Consider the following 27,772-nt stretch of genomic DNA (forward strand, 5'->3'; position numbering starts at 1 on the left):
GAGAGAGAGAGAGAGAGAGAGAGAGTGAGAGCAGAGAGCAGAGGTGGACGCTGCCGACAGCACACATGTGCAACTCCACACTAAACACTGATGACATCGGCCCCTGCGTAGGAAAAGCAGGAACTTCATGGCGACTGTCCATCGCTGCAAAGTGCAATTTTAGAGCCTTTCACATCTTATGTTATGTATTTCTGCAATGTTTGCATTTTGTATAACTTTACCATGCTTGCAATGAGGAAAAGCAAAGACCAATTTTTAAAACCAAAAAGGCATCTTAGAAAGAAAGAGTTAGTCCTATGCTTTATGGCATGCATCAAAGCCCAAGGTTTCATTAAAAAAGAAAAATTTACGTTTTTTTCTGTTCTTTGTTTTTGCCAGTACTGGGTTTAAACTCAGAGCCTTGCGCTTGCCAGGCAAGCATTCTACCACTTAAGCCATGCCCCTAGCCCTAAAAAAGAAAAGTTTAAAAACCAGTAAAATATACCTGGCACGGTGGTACACGCCTGTAATCCCAGCACTCAGCAAGGCTAAGGCAGGAGGATCTCAAGTTTGAGGACAGCCTGGGCTACTCTATCTCAAAAAGCAAAACTAAAGCAAAACAAAAATCAATAAATACACTTTGAGCCCAATGTTGGTGACAAACAATTGTGTACAGGGGTGTGTGCATGAAAAGCCATATGTAAAATTGTTAATACATCCAGGGCCTTCATTCCTTCTTTTTTGTTTTCACTTTTTATTTTTGTATTGTCTATAAGGCTTACTTGTATTACTGTGGTCACCAGAAAAAAAAAAAGTATGGCAAATATTTAAAAATGAATAAAAGCACCCCTCTATTTCTTGCTTTTGCATCCCTGAGAACCAGTAAAAACTAACAATGACACTAAGAATAGATTTGAATTGGGTGTGATCATAAACCTAATACTTCCAAAAGGAACAAGAGGCTGGTGAGTTCTGTAACAGATCAATGCTTAGTACATTCCCTGGGCTTGGTTTATTTCCTCAATTAGAATGAAACACCTCCAAGGACAAATCTTGTTCAACTTGTTTAGTCACAAGACCTAGAACATCACAGGCAATCTATGAAAGAGCAGAGACCAAGTTCAAGATCAGGCCGGAAGAAAGACCTCTGTTGACTTAAATGGAGAAGTGACGCCCCAAGTCCACTTTCTCTACCAATTGGAGAAAGGCCCCGAAAGAAAGTAAAACAGGAAGACCCTGCACCCAACTGCCTATGTGTCCAATATGGCAGCTGCTAGTCACACACAGCTATTTAAGTTAAAATCAAATAAAATTAAATTTTCAGTTCCTCAGATTCACTAGCCATGTTCTTGGTAAGAAACTCTTAAGATAAAAATAAAAACAAAGGATCCTGAATAAGGAAGCAAGCAATTAATTTTGTGTGGGAGTAGAGAGTGACTACATAATTTAACAGATTTAACATCTTACTTAGTCTTACCCTGGCTCACTGAGGTACCAGATTTGTAAGCCTAGACAAGTAAAGCATATTTATAAGTTTATTCCAATCCTCAATGATGATCTCCATGTACCTTGGAGATCCACATCCTCTTTTCCAGTTTCTGAAGATAACACTGGAGGTTAAGCGACATGGACAGTGTTACTCCTGATACAACCATTAGTACAGAACAAGAAACAGGCCTGGATGTGGATGAATGTGTTAAAACAGAAAGTGGCTGGAAAAAGTGTCTAGATAGGATTAAACCAGAAAAAAATGTCATGGACAATATAGCATTGCACCAAAATCAAAACCAAAACAGACTGGATGGTATTTTTCTACACACATTATGACACATTAGAAGTTTCCTAAATTTCGTGTTCTTAGATCACAAAACAATACCATTAATGTAAAATCTTAGTGATAAAAATTACTAACGCAAGATACAGTAAATTATGTTAAAAGTGACCTTCCCCAGAACTCTTCCTTGTTGGAGGAAGTGTGAATGATATCACTGCTTCAGAAAAGGGTCCAGCAGTTTCCCATAACTAAACATACACCTACTCTATGATCCAGCAATTCTGTTCCTACATATTTATATATTTATATTTATGAAGTAAAAACAGACATGCATAAACTGTTCACGGTGCTTAATTAACAATGCTGAAAACTTAAAGTAACAAAGGTGTCCATCAAATGGATAATGGATAAATAAATTATGGTATATGCATATAATGAAATATTTGGTAATAAAAAACACACATAATACATATAACGACATGTCTGAATCTCAAATACAAATCTTCGGTGAAATAAGTCTTATAAAAAAAAGAACACAGTCAAGTGCTGGTGGCTTATGCCTGTAATCCTAACTACTTGGAAGGCTAAGATTGAAAGATCATGGCTCCAGGCCAGCCAGGCAAATGGTTCGCAAGACATCCCCCAAAGTAAAATGGACTGGAGGTGTGACTGCTTTGCAAGCGTGAAGCCCTGAGTTCAGACCCCAGTCCTACCAAAAAAATTTAAATAAAAAAAGAACACACAGTTTATGACTGCATTTATACAAAGTTCTAAAGTTCAGGCTAAATTTGTCTATAGTGAAAAACATCAGAGCTATGGTTCCTCTGCATGGCTGGATGCAGGGACTCGTCGCAAAAGCCATGTAGGAATTTTCTGGGTGAAGGGCATGTTCTGTATGGTGAGAGGGATTGGGTGTGTGCATTTGTCAAGCCTTAATAAATGAAGCCAGTGTGGCTTCCCAGCACTAGGGAGGCTGAGGTAGAAGGATGGCAAGTTCGAGACCAGCATGGGCCACACAGCAAGACCCTGTCTCGAAAAAAATTAAAAATAAATAAAATAAAAGCCTGGCACTGGTGGCTCATGCCTATAATCTTAGCTTCTTGGGATGCTGAGATTGGGGGGGATCACAATTCAAGGTCAGCCTGGGTAAACAGCTTGTGAGACCCCACCCCCAAAGATAACGACAGCAAAATGGCTGAAGTGGTAGAGTGCCTGCTTTGCAAGTGTGAAGCTCTGAGTTCAAACCCTAGTCTCACCAAAAATAAATCAATAAAAGTTTAAAAAAAAAAGCTGGGTGTGAGGAATAAAGGAGAATGATGGAGGGTGTGACTTGAACTATTTTAAGAACTTATGTAAATGTCACAGTGTATCTCCAGTACAACAATAATATGATAATAAAAAAAGCTACTTAAAAAAAATTAAGTTCTGAAAAAAAAATTTTTTACAGAAAAGCTGGTATCTGCAACTTGCTCTGAAATGCATTGAAAAACAAGATGGAATGTTGAATGGACAGAAAGACAGATCAACAGATATGTGGGAAAGCAAACATAGTAAATTATTTATTACAGAATCTAGGTAGCAGATAAATGGATACTCACTGGACAACTTTTTCAGTATTTCTACATGTTTGAAATTTATAATAACTTGTGCTCGCTTCAGTAGCACATACACTAAAATTTTTAATTCATAATAAAAACACATTAGGGTACAAAAAAAAAAAAAAAAGGCCTTTCTAACCACAAGATTTCCTGCTATGAAATGTATATAAGTCAAGTCATAACCAAAAAGGTACTTACCAGTTGCTAAAATATATTGTCCATCCTTTGACACCTTAATAGTAGTACACACAGTAGGCATTTCAAAATCCTGAATAAGTTCAATTCTCCTACGGACATCTGCAAAGAGAAAAAAAAGAACAACTAGTTTAACTTACATGTGTTTATTCTTCATCATAGGAAGACAAAGCATACTGAACAGTCAGAGCAATTACAAACAGGTAATTTACATCCAAAGGGTTTTCTGGCCTTGAGAGGGGACACCAGTGCAGCCCACACACTAAACAGCAAGGTTTTTTCCTTAGCTCATATATTAGTTTTCTAAGCTAGGTGGTGTAGTTGGATCTGGAATGCACCCAAAGACACACACATTAAAGGTTTGGCCCTCAGTCCCTAGTGTTTTTGGGAGGTAGAACCTGAGAGGCGGGGTCAAGCAGGAGGTCTTAAGTCACTGGAGGCAAACTCTCAAAAGAGATTATGGCACACTGTTCTCTTCCTCTCTTCTTTTGTTCCCCAGCTGCTAGATGGTGAGCAGCTCCCTCCACCATGCACTTCCACCATGATGTGCCCCCTTGCCACAGGCCCAAAAATCAATCGGACCAATCAACTATGGACTGAAACTTCAAAACTGTGAGTCAAATAAACCTTTATTATTTCCAAGTTGATTATTTCAGGCATTTTAAGACAGTAATGGAAAGCTGACTAGCACATTATCTATTTTGCTTTCACGTTTTTAGAAGAAAAAGTATCCTGACAATTACAAGGCCTGAGTTCAAACCCCAGTACTGCCAAATAAGTTAAATTTTAAAATAAAAAAGAAATACAGAGAAGGCATCCTCATTAACTAGAAAAAGCAATCCATGAAAATGTGTCATCCAGTTTTAAGACCTGGATAAGGGGCAACAGAATAAACATTAAACCACTACCATTATTCTATCACAGCTACGAGTCTTAGTAACTAATTTCTTTTCCCTTAAACAATACCAGGTTTAAGACTCCAAAATCTTAGATTTACATAAGAAATTAGGACCAGACTGGCTACTGTCTCTTTTGGCACAATGTCCTTGTGGCCAAGAAGATCCAGGCTAGAGGAAGACTTAGCTAACTTCTCTCAATCAAAATGGTAACACTAAGTCTCACACAAACCCATTTCTTCCAGTAAGAAGGTAAGGATTCTGACTGGTTGCTATGCAAATACTATTTTTTTGTTATGTAAATCACACTATGACATATTACTGCCTTGTTTATTAAATCCAAATATAAGATTCAAAGAGGGTCTGGGATGCAACTTAGTGGTAGAGTGTGTGTTTGATGTGCCCAAGGCCCTGGGTTCAATCACCAGCATCACCATCAAAAAAAAAAAAATTCAAAGGATGATCCACTCAATTTACAAGACATGTAGTAGTTTTGAGATGAATCAGGAGAAACAGTCAATGAACAATTATTGTCCCAAATAATGTGAATCTGTTTTGTTGCACATATGAATGCTGAGATGTGACAATCAGATAAAGTCAGAATCTATAAGCACTAAGCAGCAATTTCTGTTTCCTTTTGATTTAAAATTTCATCTTTTACCTTTAGTACTATATACATGAAACCCTTCAACACATCATTTTTAGAGACTAAGTCAAAATATATGGGAAGATAAATCTTTCATCTGTGACAAGTCATAATGGAAAATTTTTAATGAAAATTTGTTCGCTAGCTGGACACCAGTGGTTTGCACCTATAATCTTAGCTACTTGAGAGACTGGGATCAGAAGGATCTCGGTTCCAGGCCAGGCTGGGCAAATAATTCACAAGACCCCATCCCCAAAATAACCAGAGCAAAATGTACTGGGGATGTAGTAGTGCCTGCTTTGCAAGTCTGAAGCCAAGTTCAAATCCCAGTCCCACCAAAAAATATTGTTCACCAAAATGAGTTATGAATTGACATTACATTTCTATTTTTTGTTCCATAAGTTAGAGAACCAAAATCTATCTATCTATCTATTTATTTATTTATTTACTTATTTAATTTATTTATGGTGGTGCTGGGGCTTCAGGGCAGGTACTCTATCACTTGAGTCAGCCCCTGCAATGATCTTTTATCATTTATGTTCACACAGCCTATGTGTAAAATTCTTTTGCTTAGAAAATGCTTATTGTCTCTAAATCTCAAAAACAAACAAACATATTTAACTCAGGGAAAAGACTGTGATGCAGTGGAAAAGAAGGCAATTGTGGAAGGGTAGGAAGAGACGGTCCTCCTAGGGCTCCTGTGCTCCTACACATCTTTCTGGCCACTCCTTTACATGAGTCCTTCTCCAGGTTACTTATGCAGTTGGGAACCTTGACAAATGACATCCCGTCTGGACAAGGAGCAGGCTTACTTGTTTACTGCCTGTTATAAAAGCAGTAAGCTCACCAGATCAGGGCTCCCCAGATGCAACACAACCCACTGTGTTACTGCAGCTTCTGGGCCTTCTGAGTGCTCCCCTGGGACTCAAGGGGGGGAACTGGCACAAATATTCTGACCCTCATGTCATTTATGCTGTGCCCTTTAATACAGTCCTCATCTCTGACCCAGGAGCCTTGCTATATTCCATGAAATGGTTAAGAGGCTAACTCATTAGTTTGTAAGTAAGGCAAAACCATATTCCATACCCACCAAAACGTCATAACAAGAGGGTTCTTAAAAGGGGCAAAAATGTTTATTTTTCTACTCTATTAATCCTGCTCATTTTTGTAACCTCATATATGTGATAACAACAGACGAGTGAAAGCATTATAACATGAATCATTACTGTAGCTGAAGCAAGAAAAAGCAGTTAGTACTCACCAACATCCTTCTTCTGCAGTGCTCTCTTCTTTCTGTCAGAAAGCCACTTAAAGAAAATGAAGAGACTTCATTTTAAAACAATTTACCTAAAATTGTTTTCTGCTTACAAAAACAGAGGTTCATATTACAAAATGCATGCTTACAGGAATATATAACATAGAGAGTGAAAATATTCTGTAATCTTAACCCCACTGTTAATCTATTTCCTGGATTTTTTCTTTTTTTTTTTTTAAATATGGAACGCTTCACAAATTTGCATGTCATCCTTGCGCAGGGGCCATGCTAATCTTCTCTGTATCGCTCCAATTTTCGTACATGTGTTGCCGAAGCGAGCACAGATTTTTTTCTTTTATATACTTACATGTACAGACATAAATTTTTTGCACTCCTATGTTTTTCAAGAGAAAAGTAATTCATGTAACCCAGCTAAGGGAATGCAGTAAGCCTCATGAGTTATAACTCATATCTGAATCAGTTGCATCTATTTAAGTGAAATTACTAAAAGTAAAACATTAAAAAGAGAAAGGTATACACATCTACGTGTGTGTGTGTATCTACGTATATAAAGAAAGGGACAGACCTACCTCTATATCTTCAGATCAGATAGACACATACATACATGCACAGATATGTTGTTGCTGCTGTTTGTTTGAGACAGGGTCTCACTATGTAACCCAGACTGGCTTTGGACTCATGATTCTTTTGTCTTAGTCCCCCCTCCCAAGTACTGGAATTATAGGTGTGCCATCACAACACCCAGCTATTCTTTTTACAAAGAATAAAACCAAATAACAAACTGACCTAATAGCTGCAACTGGATAATAAGTGGTAGTTTCCACAGTCACATTCACTGATACCACATTTTGCTCTGTACCCCAGTTCAGTAAGTAGCATAATTCCATTACGTGAACAGGCAACAATGAAGCAGCACTTTTCAGTTATGATTATCCTAAAGTGATGGTTCTAACTCAGGGTCAGTTTTGCTCCTCAAAGCTCATCTGGCAACTCCTATAGATATATGAGGTTGTCACAACACTGAGGTATAGCCCTGGTATAGGTTGAGGTGCTACCAAATATCCTACAATGCAGAAGACAATCCCTAACAACAAGAAATTGTCCAGCTCAAAATATCAATAATGGGAAGTAATGAAAACAAAAAAAATTAACATGTCATTTTGTGGGGGGCAGAACTGGAGTTTGAACTTGGTCCCGCACTGGCTAGACAGGTGGTCTACCACTTAAGCACTCTGTCGGTCCTTTTTGCTTTAGGTATTTTCCAGGTAGGGTCTTGTGTTTTTTGACTGGGGTGGCATCAGACCACATTCATTCTACCATGGACTCCTAGGTATCTGGGATTACAGATACACTACCACACCTGGCTTGCTGGTTGAGAAGGGGGTGTTGCTAACTTTTTGCCCAGGCTGGCCTCAACCTGGAACTTTGATTCTTCCAATCTCTGCCTTCCAAGTAGCTGGAATTACAGACATGAGCCATCACACTCAGCCCTTAACATGTCATTTCTAAAAGAACAAATCTAATGTTCCTTACTACACATAATATTCTTCAGAAGTCTCTGGTCATGCAGACTCACTACTCAAGACGGGAAGTACAATACAGGAGGCAGTGTCTACATTTGGAACAGGATAACACATTGAAAGCCTGGGTTAAAGCTAGGACTTTCCTCTTGTCTTTGTGAGTTTTGTTTTTGGTTTTTATTGTGGAACTGGGATATGAACTCGGGGCCTCACGCTTGCTAGGCAGGAGCTCTACCACTTGAGCCACTCTGCCAGTCCTGTTTTTTGTGATGGGTTTTTTCAAGATCGATTCACATGAACTATTTGCCCAGGGCTGGCTTCAAACCATGATCCTCCTGATCTCTGCCTGCTGAATAGTGAGGATTACCCAGCTCTGTTTTTGTATTAAGTGCACTGATTTATAGGATTCTGCTAGTCTTTGTGACTATTGCCTAGATTTTATTTCAGGCAATAATGTTTCCGTTAAAGGTGATGTGAAAGTATGTTTTTGGGCATTCATTATGTTCCTTCATGTAAGCAGAACAAAGGTATATCACCAGAGCCCCTCACCCCTTACCAGGATTCAATTCCTCTTCTCAGGAACTTATGCTCAAGAACAGAGCAGTTCATATAATCACAAGTCTTAACCATCCTGGGCAAACAAGTATAGGGCAAAGAGGAAGAGACAGTTTCCATCTACATGGATGCCTGGAACCTGAAAGGGCCAGAAATTCTCTAACACAGTGAAGATAGTACACATTGATAGCACACTAGGATCGATAGCACATAACACTCTCTGAACACTTTCATCCATAACAGTGCTCTGTTAGTTATCTATCACTCAAAGCACTTTTCATTACTTGAAATTGTCTTCTCATTAGCTCATTTATCATTTTTCCCCCAAGAGGGAAATTTATCTGACATGTCAATTATGTGCCCTAACACTTAAAACAGGGCTGTCTTGACTTGAGATGTAACCAATGCTAGAGGGCTTGCCTAGCATGCAATAAGGTCCTGGGTTCAATCCCCAACACCATCCAAAAAAAAAAACCACACACACACACAGAGGCCTACACATACTAACTCCTTGATAAATGTGCAGAATGAAGGAACAAAGTGAGAAAAATCACGTTCTGTGAAGAACAATTGGCAAGCAAGGAATAATTTAAGCCTGAATTTTGAGAAGGAAAAAAAACCCAAGTGCTGGCTCCAAATTTTTCATGGGTGAGGGCACATGGAAGAGCAAGATTCTCTTTTCCAAGGGCCAGACACAGATGGACAATGACACGTTACATCCAGGAGCATGTTTTGTTTTTGTTTTTGAGACAGGGTTTCACTGTGTAGTTCAGGCTGGCCCCAAACTTGAGCTCCTCTTGTCTCAGCCTCCCCAGACTGAAATTACAGGCATGCATCACCTGACAGGGTAATTAGCACGATTTGAAGCCACTTTCTACCAAGCGCAGAGTCTCAAACTGCAAATGAGCTTCTGCCGAGTTTGCTCTCATCAGAAGTGCTTGGACAGAGGCTCCATCATTATTTTTAAGAAATTAAAAGCAAGCTTCAGGGCCTAATGTATAATCCTGGATAAGTCATCTTCCCTTTGCTAAACCTCAGCTGCATATTTTCAACATGAGAAGATTCGAAGAGTTACTGATTTGTCCAAGCCCCTTCCAACTCTGATATCAAGCAGAGCAAGGTTCAATTATACTGCCCTGTACACTAAAAAGTGTGCAGGCACAAAGTCTGCATCTCTCTCGTCCACTACTGTATCCCTAGGACGCGGATATAACAGGAACTCAATAGAGAGCAGACTGATGAACGGGTTTTCCAATGGAGGAAGAGATGTCTGTCAACCAGTCTGAGAATGTTTTCCTCCTCGGCGTGGCAGGGTCTGTGAACGCCCGCAGAAGCCCAAAGGAGACGCGACCTCGGCACTGGGAACTTCACCAACGTTCCAGCAAAGCTCATGGAACCCGAACATCTCTCGGCCAGCTTCTGGCACGGTGACAGTAGTGCTCTGGTTCCCAGCGCACCGTCACTGGCCTCCAAACCTCCCCGAGTCCGGAGCTGGTGAGGGCCCAGCTAAAACAGAGGCCAGAGCAGAGAGCGGCAGCTGCCCGGCGAGGACCCGAAGAGACCGAGTGAGGGGGCCCGGGAGGGACTCACCTCAGGAAGGGACTTGCCGCAGCTGAGACTGTAAATCTTCACCTCGTTGAGGCTGGACACCTGCATGGTGGTGCCGAGAAGCAGTGATCCCTCCTGCAGTCCGGGCTCCTATCCCACCTGTGCAGCACAGCACCCGAACCCCCAGGCACTCGGCCGCGCGGCGGCGTGCGACAATGGCGCGGGATGATGACGCATTTCCCCCCTGGCGCCGGAAGTGCTCGCCTGCCGGAAGAGGGGCGACGGCGGAAATAAGGAAGAGGAGAAGCCGGGTGGTGGAGTGCTGTTAAGCAGGGCTGCGGAGTCTGACCGCAACACAGGTACTGGCAAAAGCAGACCCCGCTCTCCCTCTCAGCATCCCTAGTCACAGAAAGCGACCATCGGATCGATGCCCAGGCTGCGATGTCGTCGTCCCGGACGGGGAGGGTCAGACTCTTCCAGTGTTTCTGCAGCATTACTTTAGAAATAAATAAATGCTCTTTAAAAGTGACGTGTTGGCTGGGCGAAGTGGTGCACGCCGATAATCCCAACTAGGGAGGCAGAGGCAGGAGGATCGCGATTCAGAGGCCAGCTTCAGCTACATTGGAAGACCCTGTCTCAAAAAACAAACAAAAAACTGGCAGGTTAATAATACGCTATTTTCTCCTGCACTCGATACAGCCCCTCACATACGCATCGTTTTCAGAAAGTTTTCATAAAATTTCTCTGCCGATGGATTAGTATACAGAGAACTGCCTCTACTGTGTTGTAGATCTGAGGACTTGAGAATTCTGGGTTTAGCTAGATGTAAACTTTGGGGGAAGATGTAGACTCACTGTGCAGTTAACAGGTGCGTTTGAAATCGAGGCACAGTACCCACTTCTTACTAAATAGTGCTTGCATTCTTCCAAATCATAGACTGGAAAAAAGAGCCGAATGAAGAAGGTTCCGTGTCGCAGAATAGCCCTGCCCTTCCACTCTACACTGCCTGATGAATGTAGCCCTCACTTTAGGGACAGCAGCACTACTTGCAATGACTCAGTACACAGTGTCTCCAAAATCAAAAGGGGTCTCAAAAGCCATTTATTCCTTCAAAATTCGAGACTTGTCTGGGCTCCAGATCCCAGTTCCTGCCTCTGAATATTACCACCATTCTTACTGGCCTCCAGAAGTAGCATGTCCACATTAAATTCCTCAACTGAGCTCACATTCTCTGGTGCTCTTTTTCTTGGTTCATTACATTCCCACTGTCTTCACAGCCACCCAGGCTAAAACTGTAGTCCTCATCAACCTGTACTGTCTCTGGCCTCCACATTCAGTATCTGATGTTGGCATTTCTAAGTTTGAAATATTTTTTTAAAAACTTTCACTCCTTCCCAAATTCAAATATTCATCATTTTTGGATTGTCACATTTCCAACTGATCTCCCTACCTCCTGTTTTTGATTAAATGCATAAATCCTTTTACCACCATACTTTCTAAAACCTGAACAAATCATTTCATCCCTTTGTATCTGAAGTAGACTGAGAGTTCTTCCTGGTCTATGTATCATTTTTGTTTATATGGACCCCTACTGGTTACCAAAGCAGACTGTATTACATTTAGCAATGTGAATGGGGAGGAATTTGTAACTTCTGTCCTCTTTCCTCAAATTCAAAACCCTCCATGAGCTAATTCAATTTTCTGCAAAGGGCATCTATTGCATTTATAGTTAAGAAAAGCAAACTAGAGTTGTCATTGAGAAAGGGAGCACAGTAGAACACTGAAGATCACAGACTCTAGCCAGACTGATAGGATTCAAATCCTGACTGCCATCTTTAGCTTAAGGACCTTAAATAACTTACTGTGCCTTTCTGTGCCTGTATGAAATGGAGATAGCAATAGTATCTACTTCATAGAGTTTTTAATGAGGATGGAATACATTCATGTTTGTAAAGTGTTTGGAACTCAATGCCAGGCACAGAGTAAGGATATGTTTGTAAAAGAAAACTGAAAACAAATGTCACATACTAAATAGATATAAATTTATCCAAATTTCATTAGCATTTTCTTTTCAGTGTAAAAGTCATCTATTTAAAACATATGCAGGGATGGAGGCAAAGCTCAGTAGTAGAGCACTTGCCTGGCATTTTTAAGGCACTGAATTAATCCCCAGCACAAATTAATCCCATTCATGAGGGCTCCACCCTTAAGATCAAATGGTTTGGATAAGAAATGTCCCCAAAAAGGGCTCATGTGTTGAAAGCTTGGTCCCCAGTGGTTAGCAATATTGAGAGCGGATTGGACCATGAAGACACTAACTTCATCAATGGGTTAATCCTTTGATGAGTTCACAGCTGAATGGGCTGCTAAGAGGCGGAGCCCAGTTGGAGGAAATAGGTCACTGAAGGGTGTATCTTATCCTGGGGTATCTCTCTCTCTTCTCTCTTCCTCTCCCTCTCTCTCTGCTTCCTGTCCACCATGATGTAAACAGTCGCCTCATCTCCTGCCACTTGATGTTCTGCCTCATGGCACTAAAGCAATGGAGTCAGTCAACCATGAGATAAAACCTCTGAAACCATGAACCAAAAGAAATCTTTCCTTTCTTTGAGTTGTTTTCTCAGGTATTTTGTCACAGCAACAGAAAGCTAACACCTAACTGAAGGGTCCCACCCCTAATACTGTTGCCTTGGGGTAGGATTTTAACATTTGAATTTGGGGAAGAGACACAAATATACAGACCATAGCAGTCCTCACCCCGACCCAAAGTCCCGCTTTTCTGTTCATTTCACACTTAGTGATGTTCAAAACAGCACAGCTTTGTGTGTATGATTCCCTATCAATTCAAACCCATCCACTAATACAACTCATCTCTCCAACAAGAGCAGTGCACTTTAGAGTCAGGAAGTGACACAAGGGAACATGTATTTTCTCTGAGATACAACAAGGTGCACTTGGGCCTCAGTACCAGTGCAGTTCCCTCTGCACAATCATTGGCCTGAGGGTTTGACCTGCTTCATTTGGGCTGCTGCTTTTAGCCGAACATAGAGCTGCAGTGTGTTAGAAATGCCATTCCCAAACAATGATCAAAGAAACACTTGGGAGTCGCTCAGCAAGGCAAAAAGTTTACTTCTACAGAAGGGCGCAGTCGCAGACCATAGTCTGATAGGCAGAACACACTGAGAGGGAGTCAGCTCAGTTTTTATCTCTCTCTGCCCCTCACCCTGATGGATAGGTTTGGGTTCACAATCTTTGATTGATTGGTTACTTAGAAAAGGGGACATGTGGGGTTCAGGGAACCTTGAAGCAGGGAGAAGAAGAAAATTCTTCTGGGCAATATTCATCTTTAAGCAAGTAACTTGAGATTAGGACATCTGGTGATAAACAGCTCTTTGTTTGACCACAAGAACCTTGCAAGGTCAAGCAACATTTCACAAAGCATGTAGGCAGCAATTTGGGGAGGTTAGCTAGCATCTACACAATGACAATTTTACATTAACTCCTTTGACAGAAAAGACCTGACTTTAGTTGATTCTCACAAATGCAAGGTGCAACTTATCCAGTGTTTGTAGTATCACATCTAACACAGCATCACATCTAACACAGAACTTGAAGGAATGTGGCATTCGATGCTTATGCTTGGAGCTAAGAGCACAGGCTCCAGAGCCAGACTTTGGGTCTGAGCCAGGCTTCCAGTCTAAACACAGGCTCTACCACTTGCTACCCTTAGAGATCAAGTTAACCCTCTTTGCCCTTTTCCTGCTTTGTAAAACGAGGTTGTTGTGAAAATTACTGAGTTTATGCCATGAATCACTGATTCTAGGACATCTATTTTTAACATTCCTGAAATGAGGACGTGTCCTGTGTATCATGCATGTTTAATTGACAGTATTTTTCCCATAGTGATATTTGTGGTAGTGGTCCATTATATAGTTAGTAGACTTTTATTTATCATTAATTTTTGTTTGTGGTACTGGGGTTTGAACTCAGGGTTCTACATTTGCTACTCTACCACTTGAGCCAAGCCTCCAATCCTGTCATTAAGTTTTGAAGAGCTCACTGTGTTGCCCAGGTTAGGCCTGAACTCCTGGGTTCAAGTTATCCTCTGCTTCAGCATCCCTAGTAACCAGGACTACTAACATGGGTGTACACAACATCTGTGGACTTTAAATTTGAAACAATCCAGTACGTATTTTTTAAGTGCCTTATACAATAAGCACTACATAATTCTACTAGGGAATGAAAACATTAAAAAATGTTTAAGAAAAACTAGTTAGGTTATAGAGTCCAACCAACCTGAAGTGTTCTGCTACTAGTTGCTATTCCAGAAACCTTCCAATAGCCTTCCCAATTCCTCTCCCACATCGTTACCTCCATGGCCAGTGGGTCTCCAAAGCCTTGGGATTCTATCTTTCAGATGTCCAATCTGGTCTTCTCTGCTCTCACTGCTGCTCAAAGTCAAACCTCCTCCTCTTTGCCGCTCTTCCCCATTGCAGTTCCCTTTTCTTGTCTTCTGTCACCCATGAAAGACAAGGTCATCTGACAGGCAAATCTGGTCATGGCACACAACTACTCAGAACTCCTCAATTCTCCCCCACAGAGCCAAAAGAACACATCTGAACATCTCTGCTGGCTCACTTTCACGCATGGCCCTGTCCTTCTTTCCCACCCGTGTTCAGTGTTGCCTCCTTCCTGCCACTCATTCACTAAACTCTCCCCAAATCCAGACTTCCTTACAGCTTGAAACCCATGAGACCCATCCTCTTCACACCCTCGCACCTGCTCTTCTGGTCATTATTAATACCACCTGGCTGGGCAGGTGGCTCATGCCTGTAGTCCCAGCTACTCAGGAGGCTGAAGCAGGAGAATCACTTGAGCATAGGAGTTCTGGGCCAGCCTGGGCAGCCTATCTTACAACTCCATGCCTCCTGCACACCTGAGGAACCCATGCCTCCTCCTGCAGCTCCAGGACACCTTGGATATCACTGTGTATGATAGCAGGGCACTGCGTCTTACTCTGGGGTTTACACTTGTATTCTCAAAATAAACTTTAGGGGTTCTTTTCATTTCAAAGGTAATCTTTTTAGCAATTGATATGTACATACCTGATTCTCTGCTTGGCTATCTTCTGAGAAGTGCTGCTGCTTGATTTCAAGTTTATATTTAAAGTCTCAGTTCACCAGTGCCATATGCCACTACTTTCATTCTCTTGGTTCATGGATTAGGAAAGGGGAATGGTAGGAAGTAAAAACTCCAGGACAAATTTGAACCAAGTGAAAGTCAAAAGATGTCATGACCCACTGTATGAAAGAAAGCTTTGCAGCTGACCAAACCAGGGACGGGAAGAATTAAATCATTCAGAGAATGTAAGAATGTGGGGCGAGAGAAAGCACAAGAGCTCTTGCCAGCCAGGCACTGGTGGTTCACAGCTGTAATCCTAACTATTCAGGAAGCAGAGATCAGAAGAATCATGGTTCAAAGTCAGCCCAGGAAAATAGTTTGTGAGATCCAATCTCAAAAATACCCATCACAGAAAAGGGCTGGTGGAGTGGCTCAAGAGGTAGGCCCTGGGCCTCCTGGTGCTTACCACAGGCTGTGTTCATACACTGACTGTACAGAAAGAAGAAGCAAATTAAACCTCCCCACATACACCTCAGCCCAGGACCTGTGCCTGGTCTGTATTGTGAATGGGGAGACATGGGGAGGGGAAAAAAAAAAAGATGTAGGCCCTGAGTTCAAACTTCAGTACCACAAGAAAACAAAAACAAAAAAAATGAGAAAACAAATTTTTCTTGAAGTTAATTATAATTTTTTTTGATTTATAATAATGCAAAAATAAAAGTATAATAAGTTTTATAGTGAAGTCTTTATTTGTACATTGCATGTGTGTGCTGGTGATTGAACCCAGACTTCACATATGCTAAGTTCACGCTGTACCACAGAGCTACGCTTTCAGCCCATATTTGTTCATTTTTAAGTAACACATTGTGAACAGTTAAGTCTACTGGGCACAGTAGCACATGCCTGTAATCCTTGAGGAAGGATCAAGAGTTCAAAGCCAGCCTGGGCAAGACAGTGTACAGGGTAAGAGCTAGGATTCTTTTTTCAGTCTTCTGCATGTGGATATCCACTTTTCCCAACACCATTTGGTGGAGAGACTGGCTTCTCTTCAATGAACAGCTTTGGAACCTTTGTGAAAAAAACTCAGATGTCTGTTTTTGTGCCAATACCATGCTGTTTTTTTACTATGGCTTTGTAGCATAATGTGAAGTCAGGTATTGTGATACCCAGTGTTACTCTTTTTGCTCAGGATTCCTTTGGCTATTCAGAGTCTTTTGTGCTTCCATCTGGGTTTTAGGATTGATTTTTCTATTTCTGTGAATAATATCATTGGAATTTTGATGGGAATTACATTGACACTATTGCTGGGAATGTAAATTATTGTACCCACTATGGAAATCATTATGGAGACTCCTCAAAAAAACTAAAAACAGAATGACCATGCAATCCTGCTATACCAGTCCTGGGCATAAACCCAAAGGAAGGTAAGTCAGCATATAATAGAGACACCTGCACACCAATGTCTATTGAAGCAGCACTCACAATAGGCAAACTATAGAATCAGCTTAGGTACCCATCAACAGATGGGTAGATTAAAAAAAAAAACAATATAGCATATGCACACAGTGGAGTATTGGGCAACCATAAAGAAGAATGAAATAATTATATCCTTTTCAGGAAAATGGGTGGAACTGGAAATCATAATGTTGAGTAAAATAAGCCAGACTGAGAAAGATTACTACATACTATCTCTCATATAAAGAATCTATACCTAAAAAATACAAACAAGACAAACTGGGGGAAGAGGAGGAGGCAAAGGAAAAGGGGGGGTGGGAGGATAAATATGATTGAAGTACATTATACACATGCCCAAAATCATCATGATGAAGCCCATTAAAAACTAAAAGGGAGGAAGGGAAAGGGAGAACAAGAAAGAGCAATAGAAGGGGTAAACCAGACCAAAGCACATTATCTACATGTATGGAACCATCACAATGAGACCCCCATGTACAATTATTATACGCTAATAAAAAGAACAGAAAAAGAAAAAAATGAATAAAACTTTGCAGCCAAAAATCCCTAGTTAAATTGAAAATGCCATGTGGTATTCTGGATGAGATTCTTCAACAGAAAGAAAGCATTAGCAGAAAACTGTCCAGATTTTAGTACAATGTGCAGTCAAGTTAAGAGTATTTCAAGCTACTCAGGAGGCAGAGATCAGGAGGATCACAGTTTGAAGCCAGCCCAGGCAAATCGTTCTGCGAGATCTTATCTCGAAAAACCCTTCTGCTGGGATCTCAAGGGTCCTAAACCTGAAAAGGGCTCGGGACAGGAATAAACAGACAAGACACATATCAAAAGGGCCAGAAGGCTGATGACCAAACTGGCAAAATTTTATTTTTCTCAGCAAGCTTTATACAAAAGAGGAAGAGACTTAAACATCAAAAACATTCTGATCTAGTTACAACCTTTCTGTTTTGGCCACCCTGCATTCTTACTGCCAATGTCCTTGACTAAGTATAAACTTCTTTTCAGTCAAGGGAAACCATTTAGCGTTCCTTCCCACCATGATAGAGACATGGTGCACCTGCAGATTCTAACCTTGTCGGAATGCTGCAAAGCCAAAGTGACCTTGTCAGACTGTGGCTTTTGGTTCCCAACACCCTTCACAAAAATAGGGCTGGTGGAGTGGCTTAAGGTGTAGACCCTGAGTTCAAACCCCAGTACCTCAAAAAAAAAAAAAAAGTATTCCACCAATTCTGGCTGATTTCTGGTTGATAGGTAATGCCATGATTTCATACAGTGATAACATAGGAGGAGCTAGATGGAAGAGACATAAGAATGCTCTGTAATATATTTACAACTTTTCTATATATCTAAAATTATTTTGAAACCAAAAGATTTTTTTTGATAGGACTGGAGTTTGAAGTCAGGGCCTCATGCTTGCAAAGCAGGTATTCTTACCATTTGAGCCATACTTCCAGCCCAAAAATGAAGGATTTTTTAAAAGAAAGAGTTAAGTCAACATCACAAGTGAGATCTCCATCTAAGACTAAACAATGTTCAAATTGTATGTTATGTCGAAGTAATGTATTTACTTCTCCATAGCCTCACGGCTTCCCCAACTGCAAGAGACTCCATTGTATCTCTGACATGTCCACGTCTTGCTCCATGAGGCCTAGATGAGGCCTAACACTGTCTCACCTCAGCCCTCACGCTTACTATGTGCACAACAGTGAGCTCTGAATTAAATGTCTTACACAAGTGACCTCATTTAGCCTTTGTGGAAGGTAATATTAATTTTCCAATCAATGAGGACAATGAGTCTTGGGTTGGCAAACTAGAAACTTACCAAAGATACTAACACTTGCTGAATCTATGTCAGGGGCTTCTGAGTTGTTTTCTCAACTTTTCTATAGGTTTGAACATTCAAAAAGGAAAAGAGAAACACTTGCCCAGCTTTGCTCCCGAGAAGCAAAATTCAAACACTGTCCTGGGTGACTTGGGCCCTCTCCTTCCTCCTGCATCTCCTCCTCTCTGCCTTTTGCTCTTCTCCCTAGCCTATGGCTACACCCCATGTCTGTCGAGGTTCTTGGGTGCAAACAACAGACTGTGATCAATTAAAAGGAAAGGGGATATGTAGAAAGACATTGAGAGCCTCACAAAATCCTCAGGAAGACTGTGAAGGCAGCTCAGAAACCAGGCAGGGATGAGGGAGGTGGGCAGCTGCCCAGCCTTGTCTGCACCTACTTCTACTGCCATCGCTGTAGACCCCCTCCTCCCTGTCATGACTGACAGCTGTTTCTGGTGCCAGGTGGCCCCAGCTGCAGAAGGAATGTGCCCATGCTTTCTGCTCACTTCCTCGCCTAACTTACTCTGGTTTGTCCTCCATGGCTCATCTGACCCACCAAACCTGGGTCACTGTCCCAGCCAGTTGCAAGGGAGATTAAGAATGAGAACTTAGTGTTTTCACCTTCTGCACTAAGATTCTTCTACTGACCTTGGACAAGGAGGCTTCAGATCTTGGGCAGTCAAAGATGACAAATGTCCACTGCCTGTGCCTTCAGGCCTACAGTAGGTGTGAGTGCTCCTGGTGCCTTTCCCTGGATGACTCGGATTAGACCCTCCTCCTTCAGCACACTGCCCAGGGCTGCAGTCTTGCTTTCGGGGGTGGCTTCAAGAAGTTCTTAAGCCCCTCAAGTTGATACCAAATAGCCAAATGCATGTGCTTTCCTCTGGGATAGACAGAGTTCCCAAATTGATGGACCCAAATAAGGCTGGGAACAGCTGTCTGGCAGGAGTGAGCCCCAGCCAGCTTTGCCAGAGGCACACAGAAAACCAGCAGAGCTGTCACACCAAGGCCAGGGTTGGGTCCCCCTGGTGGCATGGGGTTCCTTATTTCCTCATCTTCTCTCTGTGAGCAGGATAAGAGGCTTGTGACTACATCTCCCTATGCAACCCTTCCCAGAACACTGCATCTCTCCTCACCTTCATCATCGTTATCCCAGGAACTGAAATCACCAATTCTCCCTCCAAATCAGATGCACAGTGTTGTCCTCTTTGTCTTCAAAGCAGATTTTCTGCATTGCTGGTGGCACGCTCTGCTCCAAGCCACCGCCACTCACTGCCTGGCTGCACAAGAGCCTGCTGGTTGGTCTGTTGGTGTTTATTCCCTGCCCCCAAAGTGGAAGTCCCCTCAACCCTCAAAGCAATCTCTTAAAAATCACATGTCAGAGCTGGGCATGGTGGTTCACACCTGTAATCCCAGCTACTTCCATGATCTGGAAGATCATGATCACTGGCCAGCCCAGGCAAAAAAAGTAGCAAAACCCATCTCAACCAATAAAAGCTGGGTGTGGTGACATGTACTAATGATCTTGGCTACTTGGGAGGCCATAGGTAGGAGGATCACTGTCAAAGCCAGCCCCAAGCAAAACCAGGAGACCCTACCTAAAACATGGTTAAAGCAAAAAGGAGCTGGAGGCATGGCTGAAGTGGGGGAGCACCGGCCTAGCAAGCATGAGGGACTCACATTTAAATCTATCTAGGTCCAGGTCCTCCATAAGGCTTCAGTCTGTCTTGCTGACCTCATCTCAGGATGTTTTTTATGCCTCAGGGGCTTTGCACTTGCTGCCGAGGGACTCACATTTAAATCTATCTAGGTCCAGGTCCTCCATAAGGCTTCAGTCTGTCTTGCTGACCTCATCTCAGGATGTTTTTTATGCCTCAGGGGCTTTGCACTTGCTGTTCTCTCTGCCCAGAATTCACTGACCCAGCTTTTCCATGGCTGGCTTCTTTGCACCATCCAGATCCCAGCTGCAATGTCACTCCCCTCAGATGCCTTCTCAGACCCAAGGTGGCCCCTCCCCACCCTGGCAGCCTCTATCATGTCAGTGTGCTATATAATCTTCCTTGCACTTGCTATTTGAAATGATCTTGCTCTTTGACACTTCTGCCCTGTTAGCCTTGGATTCCTCTATCACATAACCTGGATGAGAACAGGTACCTTAGACATCTGATTGTTATCTGTGCAAGGCATAGAGCGGAATGCCTATTCCTACTTGTTCAGTGAGTGACAGAGGAAGGTGCTAATCTAAATGGTCACCAAAGACTTTGTTCCTGCCCTTCAGACTTGCCAATCTCACAGTCTTCTCACCTTTCAGACCCCTGTCTATCTGCTGCATTTGAGTTTCCCAGGAGTGCCGAAATGCCTGGGAGCTGGCCAAGGCCTTCCTGGCCCAGGACATCGAGCCCATCCATTGCCATTTTCCTGAATTGTCACTTAGGTTGTTCAGAACCTGCACAGAAGTGTTTCCACCGTAAAAATACCATGAATGACTAGACTAGTTTGCTATTTCTGTGTAGCAAAGGACCACAAACTTGGTAACTTAAGGCATCAACTGGACTGGGGGCATGACTCAAGTGGTAGAGTGCATACCCAGCAACTGCAAGGCCCTGAGTTCATCCCCAGTGCCACAAAAACAAACCAAAACAACAAACCAAAACACCCACTGACTGGCTCACAGTTCTGTAGGTCAGAAGTCTGGCTCCACGTGGCTGTGTTCTCTGGTCGGGGTACTGCCGGCAGAAACAAGCCAACATGTCAGCCAGGGAGGTTCTTATCTGGGAGAAAATCAGCTTCCAATCCCATTCTTTTGTGGGCTGAGTTCAGTCTTTCCCAAATTGCGGGACTGGGTCCCCATTTTCCTGTTGGCTGTCAGCTGAGGTCACGTTCAGCTCTCTCTGAAAGGTCATTCTCCTCATTCCCTCCCACGTGGCTCCTGCCAGCAGTGTACAATATGAATGCTTGCATTCTTTCTTGCAGCCAGAGCATGTCTTTCTGACTGACTCTTCTGCACACAGCAGGAAAAAAACCCCTCTGCTTTTAAGGGCTCCTATGCTGAGTGAGGTGGTTCATGTCTGTAATCCCAGCAGTTAGGAGGCCGAGACAGGAAGATTACAAGTTCAAGGCCTTACATAGTAAGATCCTGTCTAAATAAATGAATAAATACGTAAATAAACAATAAAGAGCTCCTGTGACCATGTTAAATTCAATCTCAAGGTCAACTGGTTAGTAACCTTAATTACAACCACAAAATCTCTTCCGCAACTTAACTTACCATAGTGTGCTATCATATTCACAGCAGAAGGAACTTTACAAGGGAGAGGGTCACTAGGTCGTCTGAGAATTCTGCCCATCACAGCAACTTACGTAGTTCTCTTCCTTCTCGATGCCTCATTGTCCGCCATCTTTCCCACCAAGGAGAAAAGAATTACTCCTCCCTTCATTCCATAGATTCCTGCTAAATAGCAAGGCTCTGCGAAATTAAATTTGCTTAGAGCTGGGCACCAGTGGCTCACGCCTGTAATCCTAGCTTCTCAGGAGGCAGAGATCAGGAGGATCTTCCTTCAAAGCCAGCCTCCGGCAAACAGTTTGAGAGACCCCATCTTGAAAACACCCAACATAAAAAAAGTCTAGTGGAACAGTCCTAGCAATCATGAGGCCCTGAGTTCAAACCCCAGTACTGTCAAAAAAAATTTTGGTTATACATGTGTTCAGTTGCTAACATGCGTAGCACCACATTTGCATTGGATTAAAATGCCTTTTGAAAGCAAGATTAAAGGCTTGTGTTTTGTATTATTTTAATGCTCCTTTACTGTTTTTTTTATTATTCATATGTGCACTCCTTTATTCTTACACACATATACTATAGTCATTCACTCATGCATTCATTCAACAAACGTTTTTTGAGTTTCTTCTACTAGCTAGGCACCATTCAGGCATTTATTAATGACTTCTTTAGGGTGACAGCTTCTGGAAGGCAGGTTTCAAGTGATGTCACACATTTGGGAATGCTTTGTAGAGGACAGTGCTGTGTAAAAGAAGACATTACCATGCAGGTCCTTCTCTGGATCCTGGATCCGCATTTGGAGTCCAGTACATCAATAACACAGATGTCGTCAAGGATGGCCCTGCAGTGTACACACTAGTGCTCCTTATTTTCACACAACCTCGTATTAAGCCTTTTGTCCATTTTTTGTGGAATGGCTGGGACAGGGAAAGGCATGTACAGTTAATATTTTTATTGTTGAGAGCTGGGGGTGTAGCTCAGTCGTCAAGCATTTTCACAGCATGAATGAGGCCCTGCATTCAATCCCCAGCCCATGGGTTTTTGAGACAGGGTTTCCCTGTGTAGCCCCGGCTGACCTTGAACTCTGGATCTGTCTCCAGAGTGCTGTCATTACATGCATGTGCCTCCACACCTGGCTTATATAATTTTTTTACTATTAAAAAGATTTACCTTTTTTTCTTTTTTCTTTGAGACAAGATTTCACAATGTTGCATAGGTTAGCCTTGATCTCCTGGATTCAAGTCATCCTACTGCCTTAACCTCCCAACTAGCTGGGACTCTAGGCTCTTGCTACCATGCCCATTTAAAAAATAAGACTGACTTTTTTATTCATTTATTCATATGTGTGACCATTGTTTGCGTCATTTCTTCCCCCCTGCCCCCCTCCCCCAAGACTGACTTTTAATGTGTTTAGGTCCACAAGTGGCAAATGATAAAATGAACTATAAAATGTGTAATCTGGGCTGGGAGTGTGGCTCAGTGGTAGGTCACTTGCCTAGCATACGTGAAGCTCTGGTTTCCATTCCCAACACCACAAAAAAAAATGAACAAACAAATAAATAAATAAGTTTTTAAAAAGTAGGCTCAGAGAAATTGCTTCTTCAATTATTACACGTAAGAGACACTCAATGTCTACTGAATTAGTAAATGAGTTAAATAAAAAATAAAATTATATGATGTATTAAGGAAACAGTATTTGATACATGTTGTTGATATAAACTTACTACTGCTTTCATTAGTGTTATTAATACGGGCATTTAATTGTCCAAAATGAACCAGAATGAGTTATAATCTACATTATAGATAGGACAAGGTTAAACTGCACCTTAATTAAGTTAAACTGGACTTTAATTTGTGTGTTTTAGGTAGCAGTGGTAGGAGGTAATGTTAGTTATCTAATTTATCTGTCCCTCCTCCCTCCCTCCCTCCCTCCTTCCTTCTTTCTGACAAGGTCTTGAAGTGTTGTCCAGGTTGCCAGGAGTTCATGTGATCCTCCGCCTTGGTCTCCCAAGTAGCTGGGAGTGAGCTACCGCACCTGGCTTAGTTATCTTATTTCCGTAAGATAATAGAGCCAGACTTTGAGCTTTTCCTTATTCCTTCCCTTTTTTGGTCCTGTCTGTTCCACTCAACAGCCCAGCATTCAGTGGACCAATTGTCAGGCCTGCACTAGGAATAAAAGCTGGATAGGAAATAGCCACAGAGACAAAAATTTTGGAAGGAGAGAAATAAAGCTGGGCAGCTTGGCTACAAGACAGACCAGAAGACACCTTAGCCCTGACCATGATGACCCTCTGAGGACCCAGGCCTCAAACCAGAGCACAGTAAACACCCACACCCAGCCACAGTGGATGCTACCTCGTTGTACATTTTCTCTGTGATCACAAGCCCACACACTGAAGAAATAATGCCAAGAGCAAATACGCATGCATTTCCAGCCAATACGGGGGGACATTTTAATGAATCGAATTCTTTGTGTGTGGTGCCCACTTGTAATCCCAGCATTCAGGGGGCTGAGGCAGGAGGATCACAAGCTAAGGGTCAGCTGGGCTCTGTAGGGAGTTGTCCAGGCTAGCCTGAGCTACATAGTCTGAGCTACATAGCATGAGCTTGCCTTAGGAAAAAAGAAAAAAAAAACAAAAAAGAAAAAACACAGGCTAATTAAACTGTGTAGAATACAAACTGGCCACAAGGTGACTTCTGGGCTTGAATGCTTTTCACAGTCTCCACCTTTGTGACAAAATTGGCTGACATTGTGACCACAGGTGAATTTGTTTCCTCACTAGGGATCACAGGGCGTCTGACACATTACTACTGATTGACACCAGTGTACACCAGTGCCCAGATCTGAATAACTGGACTGCAATACTAACGAGTGTTTGATTTTCTGAACGCATTCATAGTGACCAGCTTGTAACAAAAGACAAAAGCCATTAACTTCAGAAGAAAGCAACTCACATCATGGGTGACTCGACTGGGGCCTACTGAGCTCCAGGACTGCCTGCTCCATGGAAACAGAGACAATAACAAGTGTGTCAAGGGCAAAGGTTTTGTGCCACCGTACGAGACCATGCTCAGAGGGAACCACAGTTGGTTAACACTCTGCTGTCATCATTGCTGTAAAGTGACACACTAACAAGTGATGAACAAAAGACACAATGAAGAAAACAGACAAGATATATAGAAACCAAGAGAAAATATGCATCTGACAAAGGACTAGTATTCAGGATACATAAAGGACTCCTAGCTGGGCATGGTGGTCCATGCCTGTAAACCCAGCACCTGAGAGCCTGAGGCAGGAGGATTGCAAGTTCAAGGTCAGCCTGAGCCACAAGTTGACATCCTGCCTCAAAAAAAGAAAGAAAAAAAAAGGAATTTCTAGAACTCAATCAAGAGAAAACAACCCCCTCAGAGCATATATCAAACCTTTAGCACGTATCAGAGAAAGAAAGTACATTTGCTGGCTGTGTGGCTCAGTTGGTAGAGCACCTGCCTAGAGAATGTGTGTGAGGTGTTGAGTTCAGTCCCCAGGACCACCAAATTTCCCAAGCAGCCCAGTTTCAATGGCTGTGAGATGAAGTTCCCCTTGCCTTTAATCCTTCCGAAAAGGAACCTGAATGATTGGATGTTAAACAATCAGTTATTTTCCTGTTGTTCTGTTCCTGCCTGAAAAGGGAAGTCACTTTGAAAGACCAATCTGCTTTTTATTCTCCGTGCCTGTGTGGGTCAGCCTTTGTCTATACAACCAACCTACCCATTCTAGAACTGAAAAGAAAGTTTTCATGTATGTGTGTGTGTGTGTGTGTGTGTGTGTGTGTGTGTGTGTGTGGTGGAACTGGGGTTTGAAGTCAGCTTCTCGCTTGCAAAGCAGGAGCTCTACCACTTGAGCCACACCTCCAGTCCATTTTGCTCTGGTTATTTTGGAGATGGGGTCTCATGAACTATTTGGCTAGGCTGGCTCAAACCCCAGTCCTCCCAATCTCAGCCTCCCAAGTAGCAAGGATCACAGACGTGAGCCCTTGGTACCCAGCACAATTAGGACTTTTAAACTCTGGGTGGGAGTGTGGTGGTTCAAGTTGTAGAGCACTTGCCTAGCATACCCGAGACCCTAGTACTGTTAAAAAAAAAAACACAAACTTTAAACTTAATCCTTTTAAAAAGAATATTAAGTCACTCTATGGATGAGTTACACCTCCAGTTTTGCCCTTTGACAGTCGGTATCTATTTGCTGCCCTCCGTGGGGCTTGGCTGGACCAAAGGCAGGTGATTAGCAGAAGGGCACACAGATCCCAGGTGTGAATGGGAGGGAGGTTCAGCCAGGCAGCCCGGGCTCAGGCCTGGATGGTAGGAGGTGACAGTGGGAACAGGCAGAGGCGTGTGTGTCCGAGGTAAGGCAAGGTGCAGAGGGAGGGAGGCCAGAGGGCAGGAAGCACAGCCGGTTGTGGTGAGTGGATGCTGGAATTCTCGATTTCACAGGTGGAGCAGTTTCAGGTGATGACGAGGTGCAGGGTGTGGCCCCAAGAGTGGGCAGCTGAAAGGACAGAGAGGGAAGGTCCTTGGGAAGGGGAGCCCGCAGGCAGCGGTTGGGGGTTGTCCGTGGGGACCCTGAAGCACCCATTTTGGGGCTGGAGAGAAAAACTGCACCAAGCGAGATGCGGGAGTGCGCACTGAGCAAGGGGGAGTGATGGATGAAACCATTTATTCATTCAACACGCATTCATTTGGGTGATGCTTCAGCCCATGGGATTGGCCCCAAAGGTGGGTATTCCCTGAGGACCCGTCATTACATACGCTGCTCTCCACTTTCTCTCATCCTTCCCACACGAGATGGCAGAAGCCTTCGGGAACTGGGGCTTCTACGTGGACATGGAAGCATCTTGGTCTGGTGCACAGGTGAGAGGCCCAGGGTCTGCTGCCCCCAGTGTGCCCCAGGTGAGGACCACAGCCAGAAAGGCAGGGATGGCCAGGAAGTGGGTAGGATGGGCAGGTCTCAAAAAAGAGAACCGCACGCACCCTCAAACCCTTGGGTGGCAACAGCTATGGACACAGGGCTCAAAGTCAGGGCGGACCCAGACTCTCCTGTTTACCAGTGTGTCCAACATCAGGTTTTGTGCGCTGGCTGGTGTTGGATGGCTTCCTTCTACCAGCAGATTCAGAGGTTCCCAGGGCAGGAAACTTGTAGAAAACCAGTCTGCTGTGCTACAGCTGTTAGGTGGGATTCTTTCTAACATCATATCCCAAATTGCATATTAATTAGCATAGTAGCTATTTTCCAAATGGATACACCTGAAGATATAGGGCTGCTAAAAAAGTGAGGGACTTGTTACAGGGGGTCTGTGCACCTGTCAGCAAATGTACAGGGAGAGAGGAGGTCACCCATATCAGTGCAGATGTCCACAGTGACTCCCACAGTTCTAAAACCTTTTTTTTTTTTCATACTGCAGTTTGAACTCAGGGCCTTGCAGTCGCTAGGCAGGTGCTCTAGCAACTTGAGCCACACCCCCAGCCCTTTTTGCTTTAAGTTATTTTTCACATAGGGTCTTATGATTTTTTGCCCAAGGTCGGCCTCAGACTGTGATCTTCCTACCTACTCCTCCCTCATAGCAACCTCTGTCCTGCTTGTTTTGTTGAGATGGGGTCTCACTAACTTTTCCCTGACCTGGCCTCAAACTGAGATTCTCCTGATCTCCACCTCCTGAGTAGCTTGGATTACAGGTGTGTACTACCACACCCAGTCAGACCTCTTTAAGAAAATGGTGAGGAGGAGCCTCATCTGGCTCTCTACGCAGCCAGCTGCTGCCTGAGTGGTCCTCCTAAGGCTCTGGAGCAAGGGAGTGTGGACACTGCCTCTGTCACAGGAGGCTCTCAGTGGAGTAAAAGGACAAGGATAACAGGACCGTCCACATCTTCCTTGCCCTGTGTTCTTGGCCTCTGCCCACAGATTTCCTCCTATTGAGCTGCTGCCAAACACAGGACTCCTTCCATTAGGCCAGGTGAACCCACAGTGCAAGCCTTCCAGGAGGACCCATTCCATGTGGGATGCTGTGCCAGTGCCAGGGCACAGGGACAATTCAGAAAGAGGATGGACTCATCTGGAT

At 43.1% G+C, this 27,772-nt stretch overlaps 1 protein-coding gene and 2 non-coding genes across 5 annotated transcripts in view; 1 reads left to right on the top strand and 2 right to left on the bottom strand.

The window, feature by feature from the left end:
- Window positions 1-10,211, bottom strand: part of Nol10 (nucleolar protein 10) — an 84,425-nt gene extending 74,214 nt beyond the window's left edge. For all 3 annotated transcript variants that reach the window (XM_074049166.1, XM_020171858.2, XM_020171857.2), the window contains exons 1-3: window positions 10,030-10,211; window positions 6,350-6,395; window positions 3,550-3,648 (exon numbers count right to left, since the gene is read on the bottom strand). In XM_074049166.1, the coding sequence (XP_073905267.1) occupies window positions 3,550-3,648; window positions 6,350-6,395; window positions 10,030-10,095 (211 nt within the window). In that variant the 5' untranslated portion in view covers window positions 10,096-10,211. The remainder of the gene's footprint in view (window positions 1-3,549; window positions 3,649-6,349; window positions 6,396-10,029) is intronic.
- On the bottom strand, window positions 6,579-6,685 carry LOC141415159 (U6 spliceosomal RNA). The gene has a single exon (XR_012440173.1). It is a non-coding gene; the product is annotated as a U6 spliceosomal RNA (small nuclear RNA).
- A 5,343-nt stretch (window positions 10,212-15,554) lies between the features above and the next one.
- LOC141415288 (small nucleolar RNA SNORA51) lies at window positions 15,555-15,685 on the top strand. Its single transcript, XR_012440271.1, has one exon. It is a non-coding gene; the product is annotated as a small nucleolar RNA SNORA51 (small nucleolar RNA).
- Window positions 15,686-27,772: the final 12,087 nt, after the last annotated feature.

This window comes from Castor canadensis, chromosome 12, assembly GCF_047511655.1.
Source record: "Castor canadensis chromosome 12, mCasCan1.hap1v2, whole genome shotgun sequence".
NCBI classification, from domain to species: Eukaryota; Metazoa; Chordata; class Mammalia; order Rodentia; family Castoridae; genus Castor; species Castor canadensis.